The following is a 9536-nucleotide window of genomic DNA, read 5'->3' as shown; positions in this document are numbered from 1 at the left end:
CACACACACACACACACACACACACACACACACACACACACACACACACACACACACACACATATATGTGCACGCACAAACATATCCACATACATATACACACAAACAAACACACACACAGAAGTGCGGAACCGAACCAGAGAGCTAGCAATGGATCACTAAGATGGACACTACAAAAACCACAATGCAAAGCCTGCAGAGAAATGTCAGAGTCAAAGAGAGAAATGAAAGCAATTGGCTCATGAAGCCTTTGGACTCTGATCAAACGTTAGTTGTGTGTTTACTGTCAGACTTAGAGCTGCAGAGAGCGAGCTGTGAAGGTGTGTGTGTGTGACACCTACTTCAGTTTAAAACCACGTCAACATTCATCTCTAATCTGGGAAACTTGTTCTCTTTAATCTGGATTTTTAATCTCTCATCTGAAGTCACAGGACAAGCAAATGATTCATGAGTCATTGCTTTGATTTACACACACTCATAGTAACACACTCACACACTCTTATCTACTAGCATGCGACTGAACCAAAGGACTACAGCAGCAGATGTAAACAAAGAAGAAATGATGACGATGACAGAGATGAATCTGCAGATGGAGGAAAACAAAGAAAATCTACTTTTTTAGAAGAGTTGAAGCAAAATGGCAGCCATTGCAGTCCCTTACCAGGTTAGTTTTGTTACTAGTTCGAATACGTACGGGTATTCCCAGTAACTGGGGGTCCACAGGCTGACGGAATGGCAAGGACTCGGGGTCCTGCCGGTACAGAGCCTCCAGGGTCGGCATGAGAGCCTGACGCAGCTCCTCCGGCTTAAAGACTGTGAGATAGAGATAAAGAGACACATGGGGGGTATTTTTACTGTCTGGTTTGATCCTGGGGGTTTTTATGTACTAATGGAGCAATGGACCATCAGACGTACTCTTCTTCTTGCTCTGGGAGCTGGCGGGGGAGCTGCCGGCGGCCGTGGACCCTGGCCCCTCCTCTTCCTCTTTAGGCTCCTTCTTCACTTTTGGCTTCTTGCCTTCAGCCATCTCCGCTGCTGAGGACACAGAGGACGAGGACGTGTCCATGGGCTCACCCTTGCATCCATCACCCAAGGAGTTCTCCTTCTTTATCTGGGAGAGGACCGACAGGTCAGCATCAAGACCCCATCATCAGGACTATGAACAGAAACCAGGTCACAGCTTGGGACCAGGACACTCCTACCTCAGGCTTCTCCTCCACCTTCATGTCTGTCTGACCCTTCCCTGTCCTCCCCTTGGTGTCCTCTTGGCTGTCTCTCTCTTCTTCTTCCTCCTCCTCCTCTTCCTCCTGCTTCTTTATTTCCATCTTGACATCCTCCTGGTTTGGAGTGGGTCCCTCCCCTGTGGGGATCTGGGATCTGGGATCTGAGCTGCTGTTGACTGAGGCTGGAGAGGAGACTGGGCCATCTGCTGTCAGCGAAGGTTTTGGGGACAACTGAAAGATAGCAAATGATTCAGGAAATATGAAACAGGTAGTGATTCAGGAAACAGGGAATGATTCAGGAAACAGAACATATAAAACAGATAAGGAATCAGGAAATACAAAAACAGGTAGTGATTCAGGAAACAGGAAATGATTCAGGGAAAATATGAAGCAGATAGTGATTCAGGAAACAAGAAATAATTCAGGGATCAGGTAATGATTCAGGGAAAATATGAAGTAGATAGTGATTCAGGAAACAGGAAATGATTCAGGAAACAGGACTTGTTGAGATCTTTTTTAGGTTCAGTTTTGTTTTAATAAAAAGAGATTAAAAGGTGCTCACCGGGGTCTGTGGACACTGTAATGGCACATGAGCATTCTGGGTAGGCACCTGACCTGCCTTGGGGGCCAGGGAAGCCACGCCCCCAAGCATCTGTTGTGGAAGCTGATTGGTCTTCTCAGAGTTCGCCGTCTGATCCGACGTCTGCTGCTGTTGCTGCGCTTGTTGCTGTGTTTGTTGCTGTGTCTGTTGCTGTGCAGTGGGCAGCTGTGGCGTCCCGGGCGTCTGTGGCTGTGGAGTCTGACTTCGTGGAAGCGTGGGTGGTGTCTGATGTGGCTGAGGCGTGGAGCTGCGTGCTGGTGAGAGTGAGTTGGTGTGTACTGGCAGGCAGTGAGGGAAGGAGTTTGGCTGCGTGGGGGTGGAGGATGGAGGCAGGTTATTCAAAGAACCAGCACTACCCATACTTCCGGGCCCCATGCAGCCTCCAGGGGCCCCGGAACCTGGAGCAGAGGAGGCTGACTGAGCTGCAGGGCTGCTGGCTGGGAGGGGGGGGGGGGTTGACATCTGGTTCTGCATCAACACAGGAGAGGAGACGACACAGAGGTCAGACAGGATCTTAGAGACACCTGAGACTTTGATCCAGAGAACCATCAGGAATAGCAGGATTGAAAACCAGATCCATAAAACCCAATCTAATCTCTGCTTGTTGTTTCTTACCGGGGGGACAGGAGCCTGAGGCCCTGGCTGGTTCAGGACAACATGACCAGAGCCTCGTCCAGGACTAGACCCAGGGAACTGGCCTGTAGGGAGGTACTGGTTCTGTAACTGTGAGGTATTAGGCTGACCCATCCTGGGTGCTCCCATGCCCATCTGAAAGGAGGGATAAATGAATCAATTGAAGCAGAGTGCAGACAACAACATCAAATCAGACCAGCTTCCTGAGCCACAGCTTCAGACTTTCTGATTGTAACCTTCATGGGTTCATTATTTTATGGTCTCATTTCTTTGTCAGCTACTGTCTCAAAAAGTTGGATCGTAAACCAGAATAGATCCCATAGATTGTTTTATAGCCTTTGAGTTTAACTTTTTCCCCTTCAGACTCCTCCTCTCACCCACTGCATACCTTCAGCATCTTTTTAGCCCCACACTGACCAGAGGAGGAGGTGGGACCATGAGGGTTCTCACCTGGTTCATTGAAGCATTGGGAGGTAGAGGGGGGGTCAGCCTCTGAGCCATGGGTTGCATCCCCATCTGGCCAAACTGGTTTATTCCTGTGGATGAGACATAAAGTGGGCATTAAGGAGGACAAGAGTAGCTGCCAGGACAGAGGGAGAGGAGACCGAGAGGAGAGGTCGGACAGAGGGCAAAGACAACAAGAGTGGACATACCGTGAGTGGCCATGAGTGACCGTGAGAGGGAAACATAGCCGCAAGCATAAAAATCGCACGCCGGATAACCGGACCGTTCACATTTCCAATAAATATGCCCCTCTTAGCAACACACCTGCTAAGAAACTTAACACTCTGGTGATTGGTGACTCGGTAGTAAGGAATGTGAAGTTAGCGACGCCAGACACCATAGTTCAGTGCCTCCGGGAGCCAGAGAGGGCGACATTGAGGGCAACTTAAAACTGCTGGCAAAGGATAAACGTAGATTTCGAAAGATAGTTATACATGTCGGCGTAAATGACTCCCGACGTCGCCAGTCAGAAGTCACAAAGATTAATGTGGAGTCGGTGTGTGCTTTGGCCAAAACTATGTCAGACTCCGTAATTTTCTCTTGCCCCCTGCCAAATAGGGCAAATGATGAGTTTAGCTGCATCTCCTCATTCAACTGCTGGCTGTCGAACTGGTGTCCAGATAATGGCGTGGGTTTTATTGACAACTGGCGATCTTTCTGGGGCCTGGTCTAATTAGCCGTGATGGCGTTGATCCCACTCTGGATGGCGCAGCTCGTTTAACTCGAAATCTGGCTGATTTTATTAGTTTACCCATCTGACAACTCAGAGTGGAGACCAGGCAGCAGTTTTACATGCTCCTCTGTGTTTCCCTTAGTGCAGTTTCTCAGCCACTCCTGTTGTAACATAGAGACTGTGTCGGTTCCCCGACCAAGACCCTTTTTCTATAACAATAACAATAACAATAGCAACTAGAAAAGCAATTTCTGAAGAAATTGCGCTGTGAATGCAGAATGCTGAAGCAGCTTGCGCTGAACTGCTAATGCAGAATGCTGAACATGATTCACTGAAGGTATGTCTGAAAACGGCTGAATGACAACATCTCAGAGAAGCTTTCTTGAACAACATCGCCGCCTCGGATGACTTCAGCTTGGCTTCCAGCACCACTGTCAGGAACCTGGGAGTTCTTTTTGATCAGGACCTGTCCTTTAACTCTCATATCCAACAGGTCTCAAGGACGGCATTTTTTCACCTTCGCAATATCAAGAGAATTAGACAAATCTTATCTCGGAGCGATGCTGAGAAACTAGTACATGCTTTCGCTTCTTCTAGGCTGGACTATTGCAACTCTCTTTTATCCGGCTGTTCTAATAAGTCTATTAGGACTCTTCAGCTGGTTCAGAACGCTGCCACTCGGGTACTGACTTGGACTGGGAGGAGAGAGCACAAATCTCCAGTGTTAGCGTCTCTACACTGGTTACCTATAAAATCTAGGATAGAGTTTAAAATTCTTCTTCTGACTTACAAAGCACTTAATGGCATCGGGCCTTCGTATCTTAAAGACTTAATCGTTCCGTATAATCTGTCTAGGTCTTTGCGTTCTCAAATGCAGGTCTGCTCGTTGTACCAAGGGTCTCTAAAAGTAGTATGGGAGGTCAAGCCTTTAGTTATCAGGCTCCTCTTCTTTGGAATAACCTACCGGTTGAGGTCGGGGAGCAGACAGGGTCTCAACCTTTAAGAACAGACTTAAAACTTTCCTTTTTGATAAAGCTTACAGTTAGAGCTGGATCAGGTCTGAACTAGCTCTTAGTCATGCTGCTATAGGTTTAGACTGCTGGGGGGAACTGACACACAGGGCTCCTGTTTCCCTCTTTTTCTGTCAGTCTAACTTCTAGTCTTACTGTCCTGTTATAGTTACTGACCACACACCTCTCTGGGAGGATCTGAGTTTGTCTCGTAGGTTCCTGGGGATCGGTGAAGTAGACAGCCTGCTGCTGTGCCTCTGTCAGACTCGAGCTGCTACGGCTTTGGATTGCTGCCGGGCATGGCCTGCTGGTTTCACCCTAACTGTCGCCACAACGCCAAACTTCAGACTACGTCTGTCTGTCTGTCTGTCTGTCTGTCTGTCTGTCTCCCTTTCTGTGTGTGTGTGTGTGTGTGCGCGCGCGTGTGTGTATCCCTCTCTCTTTGTCACCCCCCCCATTATTCTTTCTCCCACTCTCTCTCCTCAATCTGTCTCTCTCTAACCCCAACACTGTAAAGACAGATGTCTGTCTAACATGAGTCTGGTTCTGTCCGAGGTTTCTGCCCATTACAGGGAAGTTTTTCCTTGCTATTGTAACTTGCTAAATGCTGCAAAGTCCTGTACTCATGGTGGATTGAGATAAGATAAGACTCCTTATCTTGTCTTGATGTTGGGTTCCTGCTAATAAAATAGTATTAACATTTACAGGTCCAGACCTGTAAATGTTTTTGTAAAGTGTCTTGAAATAACACTTATTATGATTTGGCGCTATATAAATAAAGATTGATTGACTGACATCTGATGGGGGGGGGGGTTGGAAACGTCAGAAGGGGGGCAGAAGGGCAAGAGAGGACATCAGACAGAGGGTGAGAGGGCTGAGAGTGGACAACAGAAGAAGGGAGACTGGGCATCAGACAAAGAGAAAATAGGTTGAGAACAGACAACAGACAGAGGGCAAGGAGGGTATGAGTAGACGTCAAAAGGAGGGCGAGGAGGGTGACAGTGGGTGTCAGAGGGCAAGGCGGGTGAAAGTGGGCGTCAGATAAAGGGGGAGAAGGGTGAGAGAGGGGGTCGGACAGAAGGTGAGGAGGGTAAGAGTGGACATCAGTCAGAGGGCAAGGAGGGTGAAAGTGGGCGTCAGACAGAGGTGAGAGGGTACGACCTGGCATCAGACAGAGGGTGAGGAGGGTGAGAGTGAACAACAAAGGAAGGGAGAGCAGGACGATAGTAAACATCAGACAAATAGGGAGAAGGGTGAGAGTGGACATCAGACAGAGGGTGAGGAGGGTTAGAGTGGACATCAGACATGGGGCGAGGAGGGTAAGAAATTAGGCCAGAAACAGGGTGGAGAGGATGAGAGTGGATGTCAGACAGAGGGTGAGGAGGGTGAGAGGAGATGTCATGCCACAGGGGAGTGAGGGTGAGAGGAGGTGTAAGGTTAAGTGACAGGGAGACAGAGGAGATGTCAGAGTTGGGGGAGGAAGATGAACAGGGAGTTTTTACTTCGGAAACCAAAGATTCAGTCCTTACCACCCAAAGGTCTGTTTTTCTGTCGTGGGTTAGATTTTTCCTAAACAAAGTGGGCTATACTGCCGCCCAAAGGCAGAGGGTGGAACTACAGAGGAACAGTACTTTCAGACCTCAGGAGGACACACCAAACCCTTATTGAGATTCAAAATGCTGGTTCGGGATCTTGAGCTGTACGAGCTCTGCACAGCGCACAGTTACACCTTGTGGTCACCTCTACAGACCTACCTGCAGGGTTCTGCATCCTGTTCACCATCTGAGTGGGTCCAGTAGGTCTCACCATGGACGGATCAGCGTGAGGACCGTCTGACAGAGGGAGGAGGAGGGGATGTTTAGAGGGTTGCAGCAGGAGCCAATCATTGCTCAAGCTCTACGAGTTCAATTAAAGGAGTTAAACTAAACTAAACAAGTCAAATTAATTAAGTCAAACTGAACGCGTTGCAGCCATTTTTTATGCACACATACATACATACAAAAATGAAAAGAATATGTTCTATTAATAGGTTGGTGGAGTCAGAGGTCAGAGGGTGTGTTTTGCAGACCAGATTGAGCACACAAGTCCCTCCACTGTGTTTTGCATTAGGGTTTTTGTTATTAGAATTAAAAGTAAAAATTCAAGAGGGCATCTGTTTGAGTTCGCGCGCTGTAATACAAACAACCCTGCCAACAATTAACCCTTAATTTTGATAGGCAATAGCGAGTAAAACTCAACACTTTAAAGAAAGTCTAAAAGAATATCTGGTTCATACAACCTGTTGCACACAGGGGTGTACTGTTGGCAAGATCTGTGTGTTTTGTTGATATGTACTTACTGGGGGGTGGCCTGGGGTTCATGGGAGGCTGTCCCATGCTGGGAAGCACCTGTTGGAGGCCAGGGGAGGAAAGGCAGGACTGACCTGGCATCATGCCCTGTTTCTGCAGCCGTGTCCTCCTCTTCTCCTCCAGCTCCTTCTGGATCTTATAGATCTTCTCTGCCAGCAGGTGGTAATACTCTGCCTGGAGGTGGAGGAGCAGAGCATTAAGCCTTCACCTGTGTGTTTGTGTGTTTGTATATGTGTGTGTGCTGTCTTCTTACCCTGCTGTTAGCGGACTCGTACATGTCCCCCTCCACTTTACGAGCATAGGCCACCAGATTCTCCATCCGACGGTCCTTCAGAGCAGCTGGATCAGGCGTTGGGAATATGGCCTGCACGCTGCTCTCAAAACCACACACACACACACACACACACACACACACACACACACACACACACACACACACACACACACACACACACACACACACACACACACACACACACACACACACACACAAACACACAGTTATCTTGATGACACATACACATACACATACACATACACATACTCAACTCCTGTAGACAGTGAGGTGTTTGGTCACGGACTCACAGCTTGTGGACAAGGTGGTTTCTGAGGTCTTGGGTGATGTCTTCATGCCAGGACTTCTTCATGCCTGCAGCTGAGGGAGGAGCTGCTGTGGGCATGGAGCCCAGCGCCCCCAAACCGTCGCTCAGTAAGCTAAGGGAGGACAGACAGGAGGACAGATAGGAGGAGGATCAGAGCTCAGGCTAATCTGTGAAACAAACAGCTGGCCGTGACTGAGGACAGGAAGTGGTACCTCTGAGCATTCATGCTGTTGTGCATCATGGCGCTGGGCAGAAGGTTGGGCTGCTGGTTCGCTGACTGAACACCAACTCCCCCATTCACTCCCAAAGAGCTCCCCCCTGAAGGTAGAGACGGCGTTAAGTTTCACTCAACAACACGTCACTGCCCACTGTGACTGACCCAAACCCAGAGACCAGCTGGAGTTGACCACATCCAGAGGGATAGCGCTAAGCAGGTCATTCAGGCTTTACTGTGTACCACAGCAGCACACGAACACAACCTGTGAGGTCGGGGAAGGAGGATTAGACTGACCTGTGCTGTTCAGAGTCCTCATCCCCGGCTGGCCCTGAAGACCTGCGCTCTGCATGGAGTTCTGAGGTGACTGCTGAGCATTCTGGTTCCCTTGATATGTGAGGCCCAGAGCAGCGTACGCCCGTTCTATGGAGCTTGGGTCAATCTGATTAGGAGGGTTCATGCTAGGGGGGTGAGACTGTCCACCAGGGACCCCAGAACCCAGAGAGTTCACCAGACCAGCACTGTTAACAAGAGCTGTGGAGGAGAGGAAGAGGGGAGGAAAGGAGGAGGGGGAGGAAAGGGGGAGGAGTACAAAAACAAAGTGTGAGCCAGCCGTCCTGCTCGTCTTTGATGGCTTAGTTGCAGCTGCTGAATAGTGCTGTAAAGGTGAGGGGGAGAGGAGCTCAGACTCACCCTGCTGGTTCCTCTTGTCTCCTGCGTTTTTCAGCGGCAGGCAGACAGGACAGTCGTGCCGTGTGCAGTTCTTCCAATGAGAGATGATCTGTCTGGATGAGGCACAGTGAGCCACTGCAGGACAGAGACAGAACAGGAGTAAGGTTAGAGTCGAGGGGGGGGAGAAAAGAGGGAAAAGGAAGAAAAGGGGGAGTGGGAGAAAAGAGGGAGAGGAGAGTAACTGTATGAGTCTTTAGTCTGTGCAGAGCCTGATGGGCAGCTTCATCACGTGGTCACCTGGTGTGAACACACCTGTGGGTAAAGTCACCTGCTGCTCTTACACAGCAGCTCACCCTGACTTCATGCAGACCTTAAAGCAAAGATTCAACCCCTCTGAGCCCGGCTCAGTCTTCCTGGAGTCAATGTGAGCTCCATGGAGGCAGTAACAGGAGTATTGCATGCACTCACCCTGGCAAGACTTGCCGGCCTGGCAGTGAGTCATGTGGTTGAGCACGTTCTTCATGGTACGGCAGTGAGGCAGGTTGCACTGCCGCACTTCCCCGTTGGCCTGCTCTCTCCGCTGGCACTTGTGCGCGTGGAGCAACAGGACCAGCTGCTGCTGGATCAGCTTCCGTTTCTCTGGGTCTGCAGTTGGGGGCGCTGCACAGGGACCTGCCCCCATGGCACTGAGCCCAACCCCGGGCTGCTGCTGCTGCTGCTGCTGCAAAGAAAGGTAGAGGAACCAATGAGTGAGAGCCATCACTACCAGATTACTTCAAAACAACATACACGGCCTGAGAGAGAGAGAGAGACAGAGAGACAGACAGACACACACACACACATACACACACACACACACACACACACACACACACACACACACACACACACACACACACACACACACACTGATAGGAGAGCAGGTCACAGGTTCCTCTGGAGGCAGAGAGTTCGATCAAATTAAGATTAAAGTTGAATTGTGTCCTTTGTCTTTTTTATGATGTACTTATTAAAGACAGGTTCCACACAAGGACCTGGAGTTTTAATGAAACTAAA

At 49.4% G+C, this 9536-nt stretch overlaps 1 protein-coding gene across 5 annotated transcripts in view; it reads right to left on the bottom strand.

Annotated features, from left to right (window-relative positions):
* Positions 1–9536, bottom strand: part of ep300b (EP300 lysine acetyltransferase b) — a 30358-nt gene that overhangs the window by 12567 nt on the left and 8255 nt on the right. For 3 of the 5 annotated variants that reach the window (XM_074696279.1, XM_074696280.1, XM_074696281.1), the window contains exons 4-17: positions 8949–9201; positions 8502–8615; positions 8106–8342; positions 7807–7912; positions 7578–7706; positions 7246–7363; positions 6983–7166; positions 6399–6476; positions 2908–2993; positions 2440–2592; positions 1786–2292; positions 1203–1454; positions 916–1111; positions 695–813 (exon numbers count right to left, since the gene is read on the bottom strand). In XM_074696279.1, coding sequence (XP_074552380.1) covers positions 695–813; positions 916–1111; positions 1203–1454; positions 1786–2292; positions 2440–2592; positions 2908–2993; positions 6399–6476; positions 6983–7166; positions 7246–7363; positions 7578–7706; positions 7807–7912; positions 8106–8342; positions 8502–8615; positions 8949–9201 — 2532 coding nt within the window. Of the gene's footprint in view, positions 1–661; positions 814–915; positions 1112–1202; positions 1455–1785; positions 2293–2439; positions 2593–2907; positions 2994–6398; positions 6477–6982; positions 7167–7245; positions 7364–7577; positions 7707–7806; positions 7913–8105; positions 8343–8501; positions 8616–8948; positions 9202–9536 lie in introns of all 5 variants that reach the window. The other 2 variants (XM_074696276.1, XM_074696278.1) reach the window with 1 other exon arrangement.

This window comes from Halichoeres trimaculatus, unplaced genomic scaffold (genome assembly GCF_033239565.1).
Source record: "Halichoeres trimaculatus isolate MK-OKI-2021-1 unplaced genomic scaffold, fHalTri1.1 fHalTri1_scaffold_20, whole genome shotgun sequence".
Taxonomy (NCBI): domain Eukaryota; kingdom Metazoa; phylum Chordata; class Actinopteri; order Labriformes; family Labridae; genus Halichoeres; species Halichoeres trimaculatus.
This window is presented reverse-complemented; position numbering and strand designations above follow the sequence as displayed.